Consider the following 24,396-nt stretch of genomic DNA (forward strand, 5'->3'; position numbering starts at 1 on the left):
TCGGAGGGTACCCAGACCCCCCCCCCCCCCCCGAGCCCCTTTTTCCGAAATGCATCCGATAAAAATTTTGAGATCGCCATTTCGTTAAAAATAGTTCAAAGATCATATAACCAAAAATCTGGGGTCAACACAAGCCCCCAGGGCCCGAGGGCAGCTGTTGTAAGTTATTCCCTGGGGAAATATATAGTTCTTGTGGAAGGAATACTCGTAAAAACTTCAGAGGGCTCCTTTGAATGGAAATTGAAAGGTCTAGTTCAGTTTCTGAGAGTCAAAAGGGATTGGAGGGCAACAAACCCCACTCCCGCGCCCCTTTTCCCCAAATGCATCAGATGAAAATTTTTAAATAGCCATTTTGTTAGAAATAGTTCAAAAGTCGGATAACAAAAACTCAGGTGTCGACGCAAACCCCCAGGGCCCGGGGGCAGGCGTTGTAAATTATGCCCTGGGGGCGTATTTGGTTCTTATGGAAGAGAGGCTCGTAAAAACTTCAGAGAGGGCTCATTTGATTGGAAATTGAAAGTTAGAGTTCTCTTTTTAAGAGTCAAAAGAGATCCGAGGGCAACTGGCTCCCCTACGCCTTTTTCTTCAAACCCATCCGATACAAATTTTGAGATAGCCATTTTGTTAAAAATAGTTGAAAGATTATATAACAAAAACTCCGGTGTCGACATAAGTTGTAAATTATGCCCACTGGGCATATATGGTTCTTATGGAAGCAATGCTAGTATAAACTTCAGAGAGGGTTCATTTGATTGGAAATTGAAAGTTCTAGTTCACTTTTAAGAGTCAAAATAGATCGGAGGGTAACCAGCCCCACCCCCAAAGCCCTTTTTTCCCAAATGCATCCGATAAAATTTTGAGATAGCAATTTTGTTAAAAATAGTTCAAAGATCATGTAACAGAAACTCCAGTGTCGACGCAGCCCCCCAGGGCCCGGGGGCAGGCGTTGTAAGTTATGCACTGGGGGCATATATGGTTCTTGGGGGAGGGATGCTCGTATAAACTTCATAGAGGGCTCATTTGATTGGAAATTGAAAGTTATAGTTCACTTTTTAATAGTCAAGAGATCGGAGGGCAACTAATACCCCCACGCCCTTTTCCCCTAACCCATTAGCTAAATATGTTGAGCCATTAAAAAAAAAAGTTCAAAAATTAGATAACAAAAACTCGGGTGTTGACTCAAACCCCCAGGGCCCTTGGAATAGGCCTTGTGAGTGTTTTCCTGGGGGCGTATATGGTTCTTATGAAAAGGATACTCGTATAAACTTCAGAGAGGGCTCATTTGATTGGAAATTGAAAGTTCTAGTTCAGTTTTTAAGAGTCAAAAGAGATCGGAAAGCAACTTACCCCCCTGCCCAACTCATCCTTTTTTCCCCAAACCCATCCAATAAAAATTTTGAGATAGCCATTTCGTCAAAAATAGTTCAAAGTTCAGATAAGAAAAACTCCTGTGTCGAAGCAACCCAGGACCCGGGGATAGGCATTGTAAGTAATGCTCTGGGGGCATATAAGGTTCTTAAGTAAGGGATGCTCGTATAAACTTCGGAGAGGGTTCATATGATTGGAAATTAAAAGTTCTAGTTCAGTTTTTAAGAGTCAAAAGAGATCAGAGGGCAACTATCCCCCCCCAAGCCCCTGCCCCGCCCCCCCCCCAATGCATCCGATAAAAATTTTGACATATTCATTTTGTTAAAAATAGTTAAAACGTAAGAAAAAAAAATCCGGTATCGACACAACCCCCCAGAGCCCAGGAGCTTGCGTTGCAAGTTATGGCCTGGGGGCTTTTATATATATATATATATATATATATATATATATTATATATATATATATATATATATATATATATATATATATATATATATATATATATATATATATATATATATATATATATATATATATATATATATATATATATATATATATATATATATATATATATATATATATATATATATATTTATATATATATATGTATATATATATATATATATATATTATATATATATATATATATATATATATATATATATATATATATATATATATTTATATATATGTATATATATAGTAGCCTACCGGGAGCCCGGCGGCAATGTATTCTCATTATCGCTTGCCTTCTAACCGCAGACAATTTACTGTCTGTTCATACTGGACTCTTTTATTAAATCTTTTATTTGATTATTAAAGCATGTTTTTGAACTATTGTCTAGCGATTATTAAAGCCAAATAATTTGTCTAGCGGTTATTAAAGCATTACTAAAGCATGTTTTTGAACTATTGTTTAGCGATTCTGAACTGAACTTAAAAATTTGTTCAACTTTTTTCATGTCTTAAAAAGACATTGCTTATGCTTATAAGAAAAGAAATTCAGTAATGATGTTTTTCTAACAACAATTTCTACTAAGCTTCAAACTTTTGGTTTTCTTTTTTAATGTTTTAAAATTGTTGTAATCCCTTGTCAAATATTGAATCATCATTTGCAATAATTGTAATTTTTTGGTTTTTGGGCCTTCCTACTAAAATTATATAACTGGTTGCGTTCAAACCTGTAGGCTTAATCACGAAGCGAGTGGATTTTATCTAACCGTTATCTAACCATTTAATCGAAAAACCAGATTCACAATATCTGTTGATAATAACTTCATTAAAAGTGAATGCTGTATCTCCAGCACAAAACGCGAGAATTTAGATAGTTTTTACAAGGATTTCTGGGAAAGCAAGTGCCAAGTTCAAGTTTTTTCTTAATTTCAATGGGTCATTAACAAAACAATAAAATAAATAAATCACACATAGCTAAAACATCTCAATCCATTCATGGATGCAAAGAACCACAATATTTATATTTTTAAACATAAATAACCAGAGTGGTCACCAATCCTACTCTCAGGCACGATCTCATCTCTCGTCAATAAAAATAATTAACCTAATACTTTCCTGCTTCTTGCCCCGGGGGAACTCAGCCCATAATAAAAAAATATATCAAACAATAAAAAAACTTAATCAAGTAGCGAGTGGATTTTATATAACAAAAAAAAACAGACTAATTTTACAATTTTCAGGCATTTTTCTAGTTTTCTAAACATTAAAATTGATAATCTTCAATTTTTCCACATAAATGTGACAAGTGTAATGACGTCATTGCAATTTTTACTATATGACGTCATTTACAAAAATAGAATTTTTTGATTTTATCTAACAAAACAACAAACTAATTTTTAAATTTTCAAGCATTTTTCTAGTTTGAATTAAAACATTCTAATAGTGTAATAATAGCGTTCTAATAGTGGACTTCTGTTTTTGATGATCTGACTCTAGTTTTAGAAGTTATGGGCTATTTCATTTTTATTATGGGACGTGATCGTCTCTTACTAGGTTGGTAGCTACCGCTACAACCTGAATATCTGCAATGGTTTGTTCTTTACTCGGTTTCAGTAATCTCTACAGCAGTAATCCCGATAAAACTTAAGTAATCCGTGTTTATAATTAATTATACTGATCCTCTATGTAACTCTTACTAGGTTGCTAGCTACCACTGCAAACCCGGATTATAACAAGCTATATTGATCCTTTATGTAAGGTTGCCTATACAACTTCGCTCTTTATTATAACTTCTAATATAACTACCGCTGCAACTCAGATTAACTGAAAATTGAAAATCTTTTGGAAAGACAGGTGCTATTTCTGTAGACTGGGCTACCTTTCTTTTTCTTTCTTGGGTTGCTCATTGTCTCTGTAGATCTCTTTCTAATGAAATAAATCTCTGGCCACTCCAAGGCTAGTATCTATTCTCATCTTGCCTGTCAGGCGTTGCATGTCTGTCTCCATTACCGTTCCTTTTTGGTAAATCCAACAATAGAAAAATTTTTTTCCTTGTATCTGTGGTCCTTTAGAATTTCCTTCTTTTGCCTCGGCTTGTCTTTTGTCATTATGAAAAACATAACACCGAGCCTTCGTTTTTTTTTATACAGATGCTTATGCAATATCAGGTTTTAGATGTTTTATAATATGTTGAACGTTGATTTTTGACACAGCTTGTCTTTTGTCATTATGAAACAAATATCGTCAAACCTTTGTTTTCTTAACAAAGGCCTGGTAATTATTAGTGGCCTAATCCATGTAAAAATCCCAAACTCAATCATCACCAACATGATTTTCGACTGTGAAACCGTGCTTTTGCTGTTCATTTTCGTTTTTCATTCGCTCTAATTGCCGTTTTCACATATTCTCCATCCACCCGTGTCTTTGTTGATCATTTTGTTTTTGGATATGGTTTTGGATTTTGATTACTTCAGATACATTAGCAATGGCATTTTCTTTAGCTGCCCGTATTGGTGTTGTCGCAACTGATGGTCCAGATTGTCTGTTGTCATTATGAAACACATATTGTCGAACCTTTGTTTTCTCAACAAAGGCTTGGTAATTGTTAATAACCCCATGTCAAAATCTTCAACCCAATCATCATCACTATCATTTTTGACTGTAAAACCGTATTTTTATGTTCATTTTCATTTTCCATACGCACTAATTCTCGTTTTCTTCTATCTTCTAAACGCGTGTGTCTTTACTGTACATTTTCATTTTTCACATGCTGTAATTCTCATTTTCGTCTATCTTCTAAAATGTTGGTGTTCGGCTTAAATACTACAAAAAAAAGAAAAAAAGAAGCAAATTAAATGTATCACAAAGCTGCATATTGTTCAAGGTATTTGACTGGTAAATACCCTATGGTGACTATTTTCGGAGATTGAAATTGTTTGAAACTCTGAAGTTGAACGTGACCTCCATATTAAGCAAGGTACATGGACAAAAATATTTATACTTGCAAAAGCAAAATTCATTTGATTGCGTTTCAAAGATAAAAACAAATTATTACATTTAAGACTAAAAACAACAAAACAAAAAAACAACAGATTATCATTAGTCCCTTGGGTCTCTGCAATATCAGGCAACACAGTAAAACTAGGGTATGTTACCTTCTAAGTTCGTTGCAAAGATATACTCTAAAATCTCGCGCAAAACCACCCCTTCTTAGTTGCCGGGCATGGGGTGTTAGGGTGTGTGTCGAACTCACCCCAAAAATAAGTTGAGTTTTTTTGGCGTTTATGAAATTTCATTCTCTTCATCTTTAACTGTTGCTTAACTCGCTTCAAAAAAGTACCATAATCGCTTTACGCTTTCTCATACAGATGGATCAATATTTCAAAAAAATATGTCTTAATATAAACCTTTTTATATATTAACACTTTAGGAAATGCAAGTACCTTCCACAGGGTCACATCAAGGAGAAGGAGGAAGGATTACTCCCCTTACATTTAGTGTTTGGGCTAAGTAAGTAAAATCAACACGAATGGATTTGCAGTCTCAATTAGGGTATCTGAAGGTATTTCCAAGGTCCTATCTCACTTGTACTTGACCTATCTCACTTGTAATCTGGATATAATTGTGTCACTTAAAAGATTCTGCGAGAAGGGTCCTAATTATAGAAAATAAAGTCAAAGTTAGATTAGATTTCAGCGCAAATCTTAGGGGCCATTGCCAAGGCCAAAAAAGTTTCTAGGCATATTTACGACTCAAATCACCATATTTAAGTTGGGTAGTTAAGTACATAGAATCGCTCAATAATTCTGACAGATCACCCAGTTTCCAAGTGCATGGCGATTAAAAGTATATTACACACACACACACAAAAGAAGGTAGATTTTCTACTCCCCTCCTCTTGTAAGTAGGTGTCAAGCCTAATGTAAAGGTTAGAATTATATAAGGTTAAAAAATTTGCTTGGAAGGATATGGGTGGGGCACTTTTCTAAGATAAATTAACTCAAAATGAAGGGATCCTTTTATATCTCCCCTTGTGTCTTAAATGTGTTTTATTTTTCATCAAGCAAGCAAACGAAATTCTTATGGGGGGGGGAGCTTCATATTTAATAGGAAAAAAACATTGTCAGAACTCAACAAAAAAGGCAATTTATGAGCCAATATAAACGAAAATATGGTTAAAATCGTAGAGCTATATATTTTGGGGGAGATGGCAGGGTGTAAGGCCATCTAATTCGTGCATATTCATCTTTCTTTTTTTGTATTCTTATGTTTGTGTTTGTGTGAGAATAAGGATAAATTTAGAATGCTTGGGGTGTTCTTTGAACCCCCAATATTAGCATTCGTTTATTATCATGTTTTTTTTTTATTCTAATTTTGCTTGACAATCAGATTGATATATATACATACAAAAGGAGCTAAAGGATGGCATAACATGAGCAGTAAATTCGACGCTAAATTCAATAGGTCATCTCGTACAAACCGAAGGCATAAAGACTCAAAGGTAGATTTACAGACACAGAGACAAAATCTTTGCAATTCAGAGGACACAAGAGAGAGGGTTATAGAGAAATGAGTAACAAAAACTTGTTTACATCATCAATAGACAATGCTTTAATGTCTGGAAGCTACATCAGAGCCTATTATAGTGAAAAATAGCATATACAGGCAACAGCTTTATTTGAGTCCATTTTGTATCGAATTTCGTGGAAAATATTGGAACATGAAGAATAACATTACACCACCGCTTAACTTTAAGAATCTGATAAGTTGAAGTTTATTTCGAAAAAAGGCAAAGCCTTTAATCTGATCCGGTTGAGCTCCTCGAAACGAATTAAATTCAAAGCAACAATATAACTAAATCAGAATCACTAATTATCACTGAATCACTAATTCTTTTACGTCATTATTTCTGGCTTTTTAAATCAGTTGTACCATGTGATGTTACATTAATCTCACTTTAATAAATTTATTTAACGAGCATATGAAATGGTCTTCAGAACAAAATATAAAAAGATAAGAAAGAATATTTTGAAGACAGTGAATAATATTTTTACATTTTGTATGATGGAAAGGCAGTGTGTTCTTCGTCAATTATTTGGTCCAAAGAGGACCCATAGCCAGGCACAGGAATAAACAGGATGTAAAGACCCCTCCTATAGGGTCAATCAGAAGGAGCCTCCACCCAACGAAATATATTTGAGAAAAACATCAAAGCGCATTTAAGTTTGGATAATTTGACCTGATACAGCAACGGATGTTGAGGCGGTTGCCCCATTGATCGGTTGTGTAGTTTTTACATACATTTACATTCTAGACGACCAACTCCAGCAATCTCCAAAAAATCCAGCAGTCTAACAGTAGCTTAAAAACTCTATTTGGAAGTATCAGACCCATCCTCTGTCCCCCTCCTATCTCTTAATATATGTTATAATACCCGAACTGAAAGTCATGATATTTTGCAAACACGGCGACCATAATCAGTTAAATGCTTACGACGGAAACGGATAAGAAAAAAGCAAAAATAAAATAACTCACTCCATGGAAAAAAGTAAAGTTAAAGAAAAATTATTTAAGGCAAGCAACACCTCCTGCATAAATCTTAAATGTATTTTCTTTTTTTTCCTTTTTTGGGGTTAGAAGTGGAGAGGTTTCTAATTTCGAACAACTTTTTCTTATTGTTGAAACCGCCGATGAGGGTATGAAACCGCTCTGTACCTCCGATGATAGACATTAAAATATCCACTTCAAACAAGACGCAACGTGCCTATGTTTCTGCTACAACGTTGGTGTGGTGATTGGCAGAGTTTTTTGGGGGAGGGGGGTCACGGATCCATTTGTGCCTCAAATCATATGGATTGAAAATCATTATGCGTTCTGATTTGAATATGTTGGAACAAGGCTGTATTTCTGCTGCAAACTTGGAGATGAAAGAGGCAGGGTGTTGGAGGGGTCTCTGTTCTGCTTTGGTGCCCCAAGCACATAGATTAAAAATTTGTGCATACTTTGGTTCAAACTAGGTGTAATGTGCCTATCCTTGAGCTTAATAGTTGGCAAGAGTATTAGAGGAGCTTCTGGACCACTTTGGTTCCTTAATAACATTGATTGGAAATCCTTGTATAATGCCAATTCAAGCGATGTATCACATGCCTATCTTCATGCTAAAAAGTTGACGGAGACATTAACGAGGGAATGTTTACAAGGGCCTCAGCCCAATTAAACGGTCCAATAATATGGATTAACAATCCTTCCGTGATTATGTTTCAGCCAACATGCCTGCCTTTCTGAAAAAAATGGCAGGGAGAGGGGGTTGTTTGGGAGGGGAGGTGCAAGGGCCCGCTTTATGTCCCAAATCATACAGTTAGCATTGTTTAGGCAATATTTTAAAAATGGCAAGTAAAAATTTCACTGATTATAAAAAAAAAAGTATTACTTAAAAACTTTAGAAGCTGGTATCGGCGTAAAAAAAAAAACCTTTGCCCTCTAATACGTCACGCATGTCTCGGAAAAAAAACTAAATATTATCAAATTTTGATCCAATTTATATAAAATTCAAATATTCGTTTTTAATAGCTGTTTATTTATCGTTAATGAAAAACTATGGGACAGAAGCACTAACGTAAAGGCAAAGAGATCTAAGTTTATTTTATAAGAACTCAAAACAATGAATCTTAAAAAGTTTTTTTCTAATTTAAGAAAATACATTTTGAATCCCAATATATCCCATGTAACCTAGAAAAAATCATTTTGAAATTTCTAATCCATTTTTACTAAGAATTCAAATTCGTTCTGGAACTGCCTTCATTCTTACTCAAAACCATGGAACATCACGTCAACGTGAAAAATATCCTTTTAATTTCACTATGCTCTTTCTCAGAGAAATGTAACATATAATGTATTTTGAAATATTTAATTCATTTTACAAGAATTAAGATATGAATTCCTTAAAAACTACATATGTGTAAAACAAAACTCGCCTTTTCAATTTCATCTGTTGAGGCAGTTTAGGGTCGATTAATTTAAGTACCGTCTAATGGGTGCTCTGTTTTATTTAGATCAATTTAATGGTTTATCAAACTTTTTCATTCTAGTCATTGTTGAATCTATTAAATTGTTTTCTATTATTTATATAATTCACGATATTCGTGGAATTTTTACCCCTTGTCATTGTTATTATTATTTTTGCCTTTTGTGCTATTACGTGTTTTCTTCAGTAATTATATTTGCTTTCTACGTTGCAGTGACAGGCAATTTGCTTGTAGCAAATTTTGCTTCAAGCAAATTTGCTTCAAGCGTTTGACTAGTTTCCTTGATAGAGTCTATAGCGGTGTGTACCATTAAGTAAAACGGTACCATGAATTTTCTAATTCCTTAAAATTATGGTTTTACTAAATGTTATCCATTTTACAACAAAAATTTCATCTAAGCAACAAATATCACATATTGTGGTGAAATGACACAAATTTCCTGTCACTGCAACGTAGAAAGCAAATATAATTACGGAAGAAAACACGTAATAGCACAAAAGGAAAAAATAATAATAACAATGACAAGGGGTAAAAATTCCATGAATATCATGAATTATATAAATAATAGAAAATAATTTAATACATTCAACAAGAAGGATGATTTATTAGATGAAGAACGAAGGAAAGAAGGATGATTTATTAGATGTTTTCCAGAGGAATTGAGTATGGATTTGTTTGGGTACGCGTCTGACTGACCGTATTTCAAACAGTAAGCTGTACGAAAAATGTGTTTCTATCCCGTTTTCTACGGCTATTATGTCGTGAGGAAGGATTTAAGGGAAATTGGAACTTCTTGGAAGGGTATAAAGAGGAAAACTCAAATAGATTGGGATGGATGAGGAGCGTGCGCCGCTGTGTTGGTCTCAGGCTACTTGGTGCTGCAGTGAATTGTTAGTAGTAGTACTAGCAGTAGTAGTAATAGTAGTAGTAGCAATAGTAGTAGTAGTAATAGTACTAGCAGCAGTAGCAATAGTATTAATAGCAATAGTTGTAGTAATATTAGTAGTAGAACTAGCAGTAGTAGTAGTAGTAGTACTAGCACTATCAGTAGTAGTAGTAGTAGTAGTAGTACTAGTAATAGTAGTAATAGTAGTAGTAGTAATAGTAATAGTAGTAATAGTAGTAGTAGTAGTAATAGTAGTAGTAGTAATAGTAGTGGTAGTAGTAGTTGTAGTATAAATCAATAAATAAGATAAGAAAAATTCACCTTTTCAATTTCATCTAATATATCGCAAACAATTTTCATGGCTCGGCTCTGGTGCATTAAACAAGCCTGACAATAAACAGAAAGACAACCTTCACATTGGGGCATGGGCCCAGAAAGATCACTCAATGGCAGGTCAATTCTTCCGTACTTGAAGTTCAAAAGCTTTTCAATAATTGGGCTGACTTTCTCCCTTTCGCTTGATAAATATTTATGTTGCTCTGATATAGTTCGTCCATTATGCCATGCCTGTAGCTCAAGCCAAAGATTGTCTGTGTAGTTTGGGTATGTAGAATCTTCACTAATCTACAAGTTTGAAATATATAAATACAAAGAACGACACACAAATTTGAAATATAAATATATCAATTTTAGGAAAAGTTTAGAAATGACAAAAAAGCGTCGTACACAAAACAAAGGGGCAGATGTCCTTTTTTTTCAGAAATCAGTTCGATGGCAAGAAAATTTCTTCAAGTATAAACAAGGCCTTAATCTTCCCGTTTCTTAATCAATGCCTTAATCAAGACCTTGTTTCTGCAACAAGGCCTTAGTCTTAATTTTCATGTTTCTAGCGTGAATAATACAGCTACAATTCCATTGGAATGAAGGTTAAATAAATAGACAGAGATACTTAGTTTTTACACATAATCTTATGTTTATATTTAAGAACATAAGTTAGACCACCCCAAAGAAGGGCAAAATATTGTTAAAATCAAGTTCTTACTCGGGAACAGGTTTTAACCTTTTCTCATTTGTAATTTTATCTTCTCTGTCTCCAACTGTGTAAAACTGTTACACTTTTTTTTATGAAAACTTCACAGAAGAGATCTTTCCTGGCAGGGTGACAAATTCCCATATTATTTAATTTTTTTTACTTCCCATTCTCTTAAGACCCAAATTCTTGATAAGAAATTCCCATAAAAACGATTTTTAACACTGTTCAAGTTTTTAGTTTACGAAAAGGACACAAAAACAGTGCCCTTCTGGACTCATGAATCTTCAGAGACACTTCAACCCCTATCATATCTAAATAAGAGATTACTGCAAAAACTAATAAGTGCTAGAGTCTACAACCTAAGATGTTGAACCTACAACTGTTCAGTAAATAGAGAAAGCTAAGAGAATAAAAAGAAGAAGGAATAGAAGTAAATAGCAAAAGTAAATAACGTGTAAAAAGACGAAGAGGACAAACAGCGTTTTAAAGATATAGTAGAAGTAAATACAAGAGAAGAAAAAGATAAGAAGAAAAACAACCAACAGAAAAAAAAACAAAAAAAGGAAAAAGTAGTTAGCAGAAAAGAGGATAAAGAGAAGAACAAATACTATTTAATAGATATATAGATAAAAACAAAAGTTCAACAGGAAGAACAAGACAAGAAGAAGAAGAAGAAAAAGAAGCAAGTATAACAAGAAGAAAAGATACAACATGAAGCGAAATATTGAAGACTAGAAACTTTTTTCACAAAGAGGCTTTCATATTCTATTCCGCTTAGTCGAACAAGGGTGTTTTTCAGTTTAGCCTACAATCTTAGATGCTGTGTTCAATAAATAAAGAAAACTAACCTGTCGATTATAAACCTTGGTCTCAGACCTATGCTCATTTCCCAATTTAATTAACAGTGAAAAAACACTGAAAAATTCGTTTCTATCATTTTTTGTACTGGCACGTCCTCCGGAAGACCTGGGTTTCCCCCCATGGTCTCGGTGAAACAACTTGTCTGACATAACTAACGACCGTGGACTTAACTTGCTATCTTGCAAGTCTCTGTTCAAAGAGCTAGGCTTCATGTCATCATTTTGACTGTCTTGGTCAGGTGTCCGAGTACATGGACTTTGAGATCCAGAGTCCGCAAGAGCATGGATCAGGCTCATATCCGATTTCGCTCTTCGTAGATTTAGCAGAGGTGCTGAGGAGATACTCGGAGTTGCCATGGTAATATCTGTAAGTTCAAATAATATATAACCCTGTTTTGTCATATCCAAGCTTTGATAATAAGAAAAATTTGCTACTAAAAACAAGTTGGCCTAAAACCTACTATGACCTTCATACAAGGCAAAGGCCCTGCCACTGAACTGTGATTAAATGGTGAGAGAGCATGTAGGTTAGTCATTCTGTGGTTTGAGGTGGAATAAATCACAACACAATTTTTTTTTTGCAAAAAGATGTTGAAAATGAGAAAAATCTGGAGAATAACATATCAAAACTCCGCAAAATCCGAAACCGAGCAATGCCCCGAAATCGTACTTATAATCCCGAATTTTAGCCCAAAAACAACAAATTATTGCCTTGGCTTTGAATTGGCTTTCCAGGGTCTATTACAACGTGTCCTGGCAGGCTGAGAATGAATATTAGCTTTAAAACTGATTTAGACTTTACTTCATTTTCACCAAAAAAAACGCATATAACAGCCAAATTTCACGGAAAAAAGCCCGGAAATTTAATTGTCTTCAAAAGTGTTTAGGAACATCATTTTATACCTTATCTTAACAGCTAAATTACACTAAATTTAAGCACTAAAGACCTTACAACCTCAAATTTATGGAGTTAAAACTTCTTAGCCAGCCCAGAATTGAACCAAAAGTCCAAAATCATACTTTCTTGTGAAAAAAAATAAAACTAAAATAGGAGAATCGTTTCCTACTAAACTGGACAGGTGAGACAAAAAAGTTACATGCAAACAGTCGTGGGATCAGAGTTCATCCAAACAACCAGGCTTTCAAAAAAAAATATTTTAAAGACAAATATAGACATATTTATTGTATTTACTAATAATTACAAAATAAACTATATATGCACACAACCACCCGAGGAAGGCTGGAAAAGCCTGAGGATGGACGGCTGCAATCCTCTAATTCTCAAATAGAAACAAAAATCATTTACAAAAAAAAAGTACCAAAACACTCACATAACAAATAATACCAAAATTAACTGCCTTTTCCCAATAAACATTTCTTAAATTTTGCCTTAGATAACCCAATGTATTCAGCCTCCCGAATGCCAGCTGGGATATCATTTCAAATAGCTTTCCCAAAAAGTATTTTAAAGACAAATTTATTTTATTTACTGATAAGTACAAAATAAACTATATATACACACCACCGCCCGGGGAAGGCTGGAAACGTCTGAGGATGGACGGCTGCAATCCTCTAATTCAGCTTTTAAAGAAAGTTCAGCTTTTAAAGAAAGCTAAACTTCGGATATGACAGCTAAAAGCTGACAAAATCAAATAAAAATTAATAAACAAATTTGACTAATGCGCTAATAGTCTGTTTCAGCTTCACACTCTTCTTAGTTCTGCTGGTCCCCAACTACGTCCGTTTAGTTCTCATCTGAGCATTCTGACAGGTAGGAGAGCAGTTCGTAGGCAGTTCAGGTAGTGACAGGCAGTGACAGGTAGGCAGTTCAGATTTTCGATAGGAGCATCTTGTTGTTTGACAACCCGACTTGCAGTTGTACCTGATGATACTAAAAAACCACGCTGGTGCGTGTTCCGCGTCTGTTATGACTAACAGACAATTTTACCATCTTTAATGCGTCAATCTAAAGTAGTAGGGTCCAGACTAGATGGATATCCAATGTGAGAGGAAGACTTTCAGGGTTGACAAGTATATTGACATTGACAGTTTGCTGACAAAAATTCTTTGTCAAACAGTTCGTGATAACTGTAAGTAAGGAGCGACCCGGCTCAATAGTAACCGAAACTCTAAAAAAACAGAATTTTGATACCAACAGATATTTGAAAAGAATCAGATTTTTATAATGATTTCAAATATATAAGTTTCATCAAGTTTAGTCTTACTCGTCCAAAGTAAAACGCCTGAGAAAATTTGTCTGATTTTCGAAAAACGGGGGAAACACCCCCTAAAAATCATAGAACTTTAATGAAAATCACACCATCAGGTTCAGCATGAAAATCAGCCATTTTGTTCAGCATGGTAGAAAAATACAATAACTATATCTTTGAGGATGACTTAATCCCCTACAGTCCCCGGGGGAAGGTCTGCAAGTTATGAACTTTGCCCTATGTTTACATATAGTATTGGTTGTTGGGAAGTATACAGAAGTTTTCAGAGGGATTTTTTTTTGTAGTTGGGGGTGGGTGGGTAGGGGGTTAAATGGGAGGATCTTTCCATGGAGAAAGTTTTCATGGGGGAAGGGACATTGCTATGAAAGGAGCGCCGGATTTCCCAGAATTATTTAAAACAAAACGATCAGAAACTAAATAAAAAATAAAATTTGTTGCAACTGAAAGTAAGGAGCAACATCAAAACTTAAAAACGAACAGAAATTATTACGTATATGATTGGGTTCACCCCCTAGTCATTACCTCACTCTTTACGCTAGGATTTTTTTTATTCTTTCATCACAGCTATTTATTCTAATTTACGGCCTTTGTTATTAAGGTGGTATAATAACAATAATTTGTTATTATTCTTAAAGAATTGGAACACAATTTGAACTTTAGCGTAAAGAGCAAGGTATTCACCAGGGGGCGAACCCCCTAATATACGTAATAAAAATATACGAGTATAAAAGTTTGTTACGTAAGTTAATTCGTAAGTTACGTCGGATCAAAATTTCGAGAAAGCCATTTAGCCAAAAAAAGTAAATTAATATGCAAATTTCGTCTTAATTATTTGTGTACGGCGAGCCAAAATCAAAGCTGCATTAATTCAAAAACGTTCAGAAAATCAATAAAAAAAATAAGTTTTCTTAACTGAAAGTAAGGAGCGACATTAAAACTTAAAACGAACAGAAATTATTCCGTATATGAAAGGGGCTGTCCCCTCCTCAACACCTCGCTCTTTACACTAAAGTTTGACTCTGCTTTGCAACTTTATTTTTTAAAACAGTAAAAAACTTTAGCGCAAAGAGCGAGGCGTTGAGGTGGGGACAGCCCCTTTCATATACGGAATAATTTCCGTTCGTTTTAAGTTTTAATGCCGCTCTTTAATTTCAGTGTAAAAAAACTTGTTTTTTTTATTTAATCGTAGGAAAAGACACGTATCACCCTTTAACCTTATAAAGGCTGAACAGCGCCTGCTCTCCAGCTTTAAGCATTTCGTCTTTCGACACTATGTCTTAGTTGAACACTGAAGCAGATTTGTGAAAATGTTTGTCGATGCAACAGTAAGCCCTATCGGCTTACCGAAACGTTGCAGTTTTGATGTAGAACCATAACCAAGGAAGGCAGACAAGAACAAAATGCCAGCTGCAGCACCGCCAAGCCTATGCCTCACTTTTAGAATACTGAAATAATTCACACTAGTCTCGCAATCAACTTGGTAGAAAAGGCAGTCGGTGTTTTCTTTTGAGTGACGGACCAGCAGAACCACCAATCAGCACCACTTCTGTTAACCAAAAATTCCGTCGTAGCAGCAATAGAGATAGATGTGTTCATATTAAAAAAATACAGCCTCGCAAGTGGCATTATGAACTCTAATTCTCTTCTATTGAAACTGTAGTGCAAGTAGTAAGACGAACCTCTGCTAGTTGGCTTTGATGGAAAGAAATTTTTCCTTCATAACCGAAAGTTGCACGGAAGATGCAAAGTTAATCTCATGAAGTGACATTCCTTTTGCTCTTTTTTCGATGAGCGTAATCTTTGATCGAAGGTCCACAGCTATATTCGTCAAAGACACCATCTACATTTTTGAAATGTTGCCTTAAGTAAGCCACATGGTTTTCACAGATGGCCCCTTAAAAGGCTCTATTTGCCAAGATATCATATACAGCAATCATCCTCTATCAATAAAGTGGAGCGGCAAGGACTGGGGGATAGTGGGTCAAAACTAGAGCGCCCTATATATATTGAGTATACAAGAAATGCCTTGTCGAGACTTTTCTTAACTCCAAACACAAACAAAAACAACACTTTCTAATGCCTAATATTTTCTAATTTTTTTAAATAATGCGTATGTTTTCTTAGCGTAACATCAATCGCAAAAATTTTAGGCTCAATTTTAGCATGCCAAAGAATTTTTGGCTTACGTGGCTTTGAGGTCGTAATGTCAAATTGAAGAAAAGGATTTTTTCGGCTTTTCCCTTGAAATTTGGCTTTTATGAGCATATTGTTTTTGTTTTATGTTTTTTTTTCTTTGGGGGAGGTGTACAGGGAAAAAATAATATATAAAGCAATTTTGAAGCTGATCTGTGTTATTAGCAAGGCAGAACGCATAGTAAAAGACCTTTAAAAACAAATTCAAAATCAAAGCACTTTATTATATTATGGGGCAAAAATTCTGGCGTTGAAGTGCGATTTCGGGGTATTTCCCAGTTTTAGAGTTTCCGGGTATTCTCAAGATTTTTGTGACACCTTGACGTAAAAATTATTTGCGTCGTAATTTGCTACAGGCTATATATACGATTTTGTCGCTTCACCTAATACCAAACAGCCAAGCAATTCAAAACCACATCAGTATTAACTCTCCACACCGAATTTCCTTATTTAACTAAAACACGTATTTTTTGGAATATATTGTGTATTAAAATTTTTTCATTGATTTGAGCTTTAGAACCGATCAGCTCTTTAGTACATAAAAAAAAAGAAAAAGAAAATCCTTACTGTACAGATAATGAAGTCTATTTTATTCAAGTCTTATTAAATTGCTGATAGGAAAGGAAAATACCCTTTATTCCCACGGTTAGTTCAATGAACATTTTACAATAATCCGTATAGGGCTAGAGACACATGTATATTTCAGTACTAATACCCGTTTACTACTAACCATGGAGACATACACGTCCGATCCTTACAGAATGGGGGTTAGAGGACTCTTCCTGGGGTTTTTTCTCGTCCATAAGCTTAGTTCAATGAATATCCTTTAATTTAGAGGCACATAGGGAAGGGGTTCAGAGGACATTCCTGGGAATGGGAGAAGAACACAAAACAAATTGATCTGTAGGTAAAAATGTTCTAAGGTGGTATACAGAGGATTCCAAACATATCCCCTTTCTGCGGGCAGGTATCCTTAAAGCTCATCACAGTTGGTAGCCACATGGAGAGAGTTAAGTGAAAAACATGTCTTGTTCTTCCAACACGGTACAAAACCCTCCACCCTTACCAACTGTGCAAACAAATCAAACTTTTTATATTCTTATAGTGTAAGTTCCAAATGAGGTTGAGTGCAGTCTTCATTTTATCCTATTATTCAACTTCATAGGCAGCGCAATAGCGCTACCTAAATAAAGAACGATGTGGACACAATGTAATTTTTTTCTCCATACCCGGGCACTTCGTATCGAAGGAGTTGTCGTAGAAACTTCGAAAAGTGCTTATTCGATTGGAAATTGGAGTAACTAGTGCCCTTTTTAACAGTCGAAAGTGATTGGAGGGCAACTAGCCCCCCCCCCACGCCGATCATTCCCCCAAACACATCCAATCAAAATTTTGAGATAGCCATTTTGTTCAGCGTAGTTGATTTCCAGACAGAAAATATCTTTTTGAGCCGGACACTCCCCCACAACCCTCGGGGCAAGGGTTTTAAGTTATGCCCTGACATATAAGAACGATGTTGGCACAATGTATTATTTTTTTTTCCCTTTAGAGCAGGGTACTCCGTATCGAAGAAGTTGTCGTAGATACTTATAAAAGGGCTCATTCCCCTCAGAAAAGGGCTCAGAGCCCTCAGTGCAAGGGTTGTAGGTTATGCCCTGGGGGCATATACGGTTTATATAGAAATTTGTTGTATAAATCATAGGCAAGTAAAGAACGATGTTGGCACAATGTATTTTTTTTTTTTTCAAAACCCGGGCACTTCGTATCGAAGGAGTTGTTGCAGAAACTTCGAAAAGGGCTCATTCGATTGGAAATTGGAGTGGTTAGTGCCCTTCTTAATAGTCTAAAGGGATTGGAGGGCAACTAGCCCCCCCCCCCACGCCCATCATTCCCCAAACACATCCAATCAAAATTTTGAGATAGCCATTTTGTTCAGCGTAGTTGATTTCCAGATAGAAAAATATGTTCTTGAGGAGGAAACTCCCCCACAACCCTCAGGGTAAGGGTTTTAAGTAATGCCCTGGGGGAATATAAGAACGATGTTGGCACAATGTATTATTTATTAGTTTTTTTATTTAAAGCGGGGCACTTCGTATCAAAAAAGTTGCCGTAGAAACTTCGTAAAGGGTTCATTTAATTGGAAATTGAAGATTACATGTACAGTTTTTAATTTTTTAAAGTGATTTGAATGTAACAAACACCCGTTCCACACTCACCATTTCCCGACACATATCCAATCAAATTTTTGATATAGTCATTATGTCCAGTGTAGTTAATTACCAGACTGAAATTATGTTTTTGAGGAGGACAGTCCCCAACAGTAGGCGAGGGTTGTAAGTTATGCCCTGGGGGCATATAAGGTTTTTATAGAAGGCGTTGTCGTAGAAACTTCAAAAAAGGCTCATTCGATTAGAAATTAAAAGGGCTAGTGCCCTTTTTAATATTCAAAAGTGAATGGAGGGCAACTAGACCCCCCCCCCCAACGCCCATCATTCCCCAAAACACTTCAATTCAAAATTTTGAGATAGCCATTTTGTTCAGCGTAGTTGATTTCCGAATATAAAATATGTTTTTTAGGAGGACACTGCCCCCACAACCCTCAGGGAAAGGGTTGTAAGTTATGCCCTGGGGGCATATAAGGTTTTTATAGAACGCGTTGTCGTAGAGAAAGGGTTCATTCGATTGGAAATTCAAATGGCTAGCGCCGTTTTTAATAGTCAAAAGTGATTGGAAGGCAACTAACACCCCTTCCACGCCCACATATTCCCCAAACACATCCAATAAAAATTTTGAGATGGTCAATTTGTCCCACGACGTTCAAAGTTCATGAAATTATACCTTTGAGCAGGACACTCCCCCCACAGTCTTCAGGGCAAGGGTTACAAGTTATGCCCTGGGGAATATAAGGTTTTTATTAAAATCTTTGTCGTAGAAACTTGAAAAAAGGCTCATTCGATTTGATATTCAAAGGGCTAGTACCGTTTTTAATAGTCGAAAGTGATTTGTGGGCAACCAACCCCCCTCTCACACCCACCTTTCCCGCAAACACATCCAATCAAAATTTTATAGATAGCCATTTTATTCAACGTAGTTGAAAGTTTTGGAAATTAGGTCTTTAAGGATGAAAAACCCTCCCCCCCACAGGTCTCAGGGAAAGGGTTGTAAGTTATGCCCTGGAGGCATATAAAGTTTTTATTGAAAGCGTTGTCGTAGAAACTTCAAAAGGGCTCATTCAATTAGAAATTTAAAGGGTCAGTGCCATTTTTAATAGTTGAAAGTGATTGGATAGCGACTAACACCCCTCTCACGCCCACCATTTCCCCAAAAGCATCTAATCAAAGTTTTGAGATATCCATTTTGTTCAACGTAGTTGAAAGTTCTGGAAATTAGGTCTTTTAGGATGATAATCCCCTCAGAGCCCTCAGTGCAAGGGTTGTAGGTTATGCCCTGGGGGCATATACGGTTTATATAGAAATTTGTTGTATAAATCATAGGCAAGTAAAGAACGATGTTGGCACAATGTATTTTTTTTTCAATACCAGGGCACTTCGTATCGAAGGAGTTGTCGTAGAAACTTCGAAAAGGGCTCATTCGACTGGAAATTGGTGTGGCTAGTGCCATTTTTAATAGTCTAAAGTGATTGGAGGGCAACTAGCCCCCCCCCCCCGCCCATCATTACCCCAAACACAACCCAACAAAATTTTGAGATAGCCAGTTTGTTCAGCGTAGTTGATTTCCAAATAGAAAAATATGTTCTTGAGGAGGAAACTCCCCCACAACCCTCAGGGTAAGGGTTTTAAGTAATGCCCTGGGGGAATATAAGAACGATGTTGGCACAATGTATTATTTATTAGTTTTTTCCTTTAGAGCAGGGCACTTCGTATCGAAGAAGTTGTCGTAGAAACTTCGAAAAGGGCTCATTCAATTGGTTGGAGTGGCTTGTGCCCTTTTTAATAGTCGAAAGTTATTGGAAAGCAACTAACACCCCTTCCACGCCCACCATTTCCCGAAATACATCCAATCAAAATTTTGATATAGCCATTTTGTTCAGCGTAGTTGATTTCCAGATAGAAATTATGTTTTTGAGGAGGACAGTCCCCAATAGCCCTTAGGACAAGGGTTGTAAGTTATGCCCTGGGGGCATATAAGGTTTTATAGAAGGCGTTGTTGCAGAAATTTCAAAAAAGACTCATTCGATTGGAAATTCAAAGGGCTAGTACCCTTTTTAATAGTCAAAAGTGATTAGAGGGCAACTAACCCGCCTCTCAAGCTCACTTTTCCCCAAACATATCCAATCAAAACTTTGATATAGCCATTTTATTCAACGTAGTTTTAAGTTCTGGAAATTAGGTCTTTGAGGATGACAACCCCCCACAGCCCTCAGGGTAAGAGTTGTAAATTATGCCCATGGGGCATATAAGGTTTTTATAGAACGCGTTGTATTAGCAACTTCAAAAAGGGCTCATTCGATTGAAAATTGAAATGGCTAGTGCCCTTTTTAATAGTCGAAAGTGATTGGAAAGCAAGTAACACCCCTTCCACGCCCACTATTTCCCCAAACACATCCAATAAAGATTTTGAGATAACCATTTTGCTCCACGCAGTTCAAAGTTAAGGAAATTATACCTTAGAGCAGGATACTCCCCCCACAGTCTTCAGGGCGAGGGTTATAAGCTAGGCCTTGGGGGCATATAATGTTTTTATTGAGAACTTAGTTGTAGATACTAGAAAAACGGCTCATTTGACTGAAAATTCAAAGGGTTAGTACCCTTTTGGATAATTAAAAGTCCTTGGAACGCAACTAGCCCCCCTCTTATGCTCCCCTATTCTCCAAACACATCCAATCAATATTTTAGATAAGCAGTTTAGTCAACGTCGTTGAAAGTTTTGGAAATTAGGTCTCTAAGGATGAACCCCCCCCCCACAGCCCTCAGGAAAAGGGTTGTAAGTTATGCCCTGGGGGCATATAAGGTCTTATTGAAAGCGTAGAAACTTCAAAAGGGCTCATTCAAATGGAAACTGAAAGGGCTAGTGCCTTTTTAAATAGTTGAAAGTGATTGGAGAGTGACTAACACCCCTCTCACGCCCACCATTTTCCCAAACACACTTCTAATCAAAATTTTGAGATATTCATTTTGTTCAACGTAGTTGAAAGTTCTTGAAATTAGGTATTTTAGGATGATTAATTTAAAACACTTTTTCCACAAAATAAGTTTTTCAAAAAAAAGTAAAGAACTCCAATAAACAAAAAATGGGCAAAAATAAAATCAAATAATCTACCAAGCGTGAAACAGCCACAAATCAGCATCGATAAATAAATGAAACCCACAACGAACAGAAATTACAATAATTAACCGAGTCAAACTCAAAACGAGCAGAAACTAACACAAGTTGGGCGCAAAACCCCTATGCATTCCCAAGGCCAGAACAAAATTTGCACTTTACTGAAAAAATGTACATGTTTTTACTTTTATAACTTTAATAAATAAAATAATATTAACATTTTGATTACTAAATATCAGTTTATGTATATTAATCTTAAAATTCAAATTCATTTGTATTTTTTCAGTAAAGTGAAAATTTTGTTCTGGCCTTGGGAAGGCATAGGGGTAATATAAATGGTAATTAGCAGTAGCAGTGGTAAAATAATTTATAATAATTCAAAATAAACGAATTAACCAAGCTTTCTTATAGCAATTATCATTACGGGGGGAGGGGGTGACCCTCTATCCTTGAATCAAAGCTCAGGCGTTCAAGGCCCATTAACTCCATCTTAATTAGCTAAAAGAGATTTTTTATTATATTAAAAAAAAATTAATTAGCTAAAGATTAGCAAAATACAAAAAAAAAATCAAAATATCAAAAGTTAAGCTCGCAATCAGCAAAAACAGTGACGACTAAAAACTGAAAACTAACAACTGAATTAAAATTGAATTTAATTAAATATGAATTTCAAATTTGAATTCAATTAAAATTTAATTGTAAAGAAGCAAGTCTTTAAATTACCACAAAAATAAAGATTATCATTAACTATTATTAATTATTTTCTATTATAGTAATACCAAAATGGTAAAAAACGACAAATTCAGCCATTGGCATACCCATAAATTGTTAAAGGGCTAACATTGTAGTTTTGCAGTGACGTCATTTTCGAGGGCTTTCGGTCTCTTTTCAAAAGCTCCTGCAAATTTGTTTTTGAAATAACATTTTACTATTAAAACTAAGGAAAATAATAATTATCATTCCCGAATAAGATAGAGATGGCAATTTTTTTTTCATTAGACAATTTTTTTAGAAATATGATTTTATCTTTTGGTTACTATGGACTGTTTTACCTTGTGGGGCCCCATTAAAGGCTCAAAATTTAAAATCCCCCAGAATTGATTATGGAATTATGAGAGAACTTTTAAAATATCATTAAGTTGTCCATTCACTTTCATCCTAGCTGAAATATGTCAAAAACAGTAAATTTACCTACGTATAACGGAAAAGATCCCTTCTTTTTTTCTCATTTAAGGATAAAAAAAATTATGTCGGTTATTGATTTTCATACTGTAGTGCAAGTACCAAAAATAAAACAACGAGGAATTATTTTAAGACAGTGATTTTTTTTCTTTTTTTCTAACTGAATATTTTGGCTCTATATTTAACACCCGTCATCAACAAATCCTAGATAAATATAAAATAAGACTTACAATAATATACGTTACCATCAAATATAAAACACAAAAACAAAAGGAAAACAGTCCAAAAGGAAAACAAAAGGAAAAGGAAAGGCAATTCATTTAGCCTAGATAAAAACAAACCAGGAGCATGTTTTTAATGTAATTTTTGCTTTTTTGGCAACTAAGCTAATAGGACTTTTTGTAAAAATTCCTTGCTTTAACTATTGGTATTGCAATATAATATCTTAAATCCTGTTTATCAAATACGTTATTTACGTTCACATGGCAAAATGGTTTACAACTGTTCCTTTCAGTGTGTCTTTCAAATTTCAAAAAAGAACTGCAGGCTAATCTGATAATCTTAATTATTTTCTTTAATTAAAATCTTACTTTTTACAAACATTGATAACATGATAATAAATACGTTATTTCTATAGTATTACATCTAGCAAGACTGTTTTGTTTCAATATAAAAATTTCCTGGTGTTTCAAATTGAATAAAAATATGAGCATTGTTACCTTGTCCATCTAATCCTCCATCTCCAATCCGTTTTGTGACCAATCTCGGTGGCAAAAGTTTCGATCTGAAAACTCAAATCGAAAAATTCGATCAAATCGATAAAAATTTTATCAATAAGAAAATATGGCTAGAACGGCTTTCACACTTCGTGCTGTCTTTTCTATGCTAAGTGGTTAAGTTTACGCTAAGCTGTTACATCTGACGCTAAGTATAACCTTTGACACTTAAGCAATTCACTCCAGACTAGGCTAACGTAAAAATCCATAATACCATCACAATTACCGTCTAAAATCATCACAATCATCATCAGCAAACAATTCAACAAGTTAGAAATGTGGAATTGAAATGGATATTAAAAGTCTGATCAAGTGTGGAAAGCTTTCTAGGAAAAGTTAATTAATTTTATTGTAAAAATTTTTGATTGCTCATCCAGATTCCATTTCGTTGCCGTTATAGTGATTTCTTCTTAACGTAACATAGACTTACGGAACGGAAAACTACAAGTACAGCTCGAATTTAATTACCGTTGCTTATGCTGTGGACAAAATTTTCTCCGTAAATGAATACAAAGCCATAAGTTATGCTATTATGGAAAGTTTCAATGGAACCGGTTGAAAGGACCGTAAATATACGGACCTCCCTGCAAATTTGAACGGGAGGAATCACCCTCCTAAGACCGGTGTGAAGGACCCTTTTCCCGGGGAAAACAAGAAAAATATACTTTTTTCGTGTTTCCTGAAGATTTTTTTTTATTTTTTACCAATTAAAGAAACAAGAAAACGACAAAACTATTGATGAAAACTCATTATTTTGAAGTCGATGCAAAAAAATTGATTTTATTAAAATAACAAAATTCAAAATTTTCTTCTTTTTCTTGCAGACAAGAGACTTTGGATCAGATGCACGAAGTGGTGATGCGTGAAAAATAAATTCTCATTTCAAAAAGATTCGAAAAAACAGGATCTTAACTGCTATTTATCAGTGTGCACGTCTCAAAAAACTTTTTGTTGATTGCTAATTTTTGCTGTTTTACTTTCTTTTTTTGGTTACAAACGAAAGATAAATAAATGAAGTTCGATTCCTTCAGAAGACAAATTCTCTTGTACTGGCTTGATAATTATGAGCTTCTTTTATTTAGCTTTAATCAGTGAAATAACAT

The 24,396-nt window shown here is 35.1% G+C and overlaps 1 protein-coding gene across 1 annotated transcript in view; it reads right to left on the reverse strand.

The window, feature by feature from the left end:
- Positions 1-23,295, reverse strand: part of LOC148953808 (uncharacterized) — a 76,912-nt gene extending 53,617 nt beyond the window's left edge. Inside the window, exons 1-3 of the mRNA XM_089085912.1 lie at positions 23,237-23,295; positions 11,617-11,993; positions 10,057-10,359 (exon numbers count right to left, since the gene is read on the reverse strand). Of these exons, the coding sequence (XP_088942038.1) occupies positions 10,057-10,359; positions 11,617-11,985 (672 nt within the window). The 5' untranslated portion in view covers positions 11,986-11,993; positions 23,237-23,295. The remainder of the gene's footprint in view (positions 1-10,056; positions 10,360-11,616; positions 11,994-23,236) is intronic.
- Between the last annotated feature and the right edge of the window lie 1,101 nt (positions 23,296-24,396).

The sequence above is a fragment of the Artemia sp. Qi Xiang Cuo genome, chromosome 3, assembly GCF_049724085.1.
Source record: "Artemia sp. Qi Xiang Cuo chromosome 3, ASM4972408v1, whole genome shotgun sequence".
NCBI classification, from domain to species: domain Eukaryota; kingdom Metazoa; phylum Arthropoda; class Branchiopoda; order Anostraca; family Artemiidae; genus Artemia; species Artemia sp. Qi Xiang Cuo.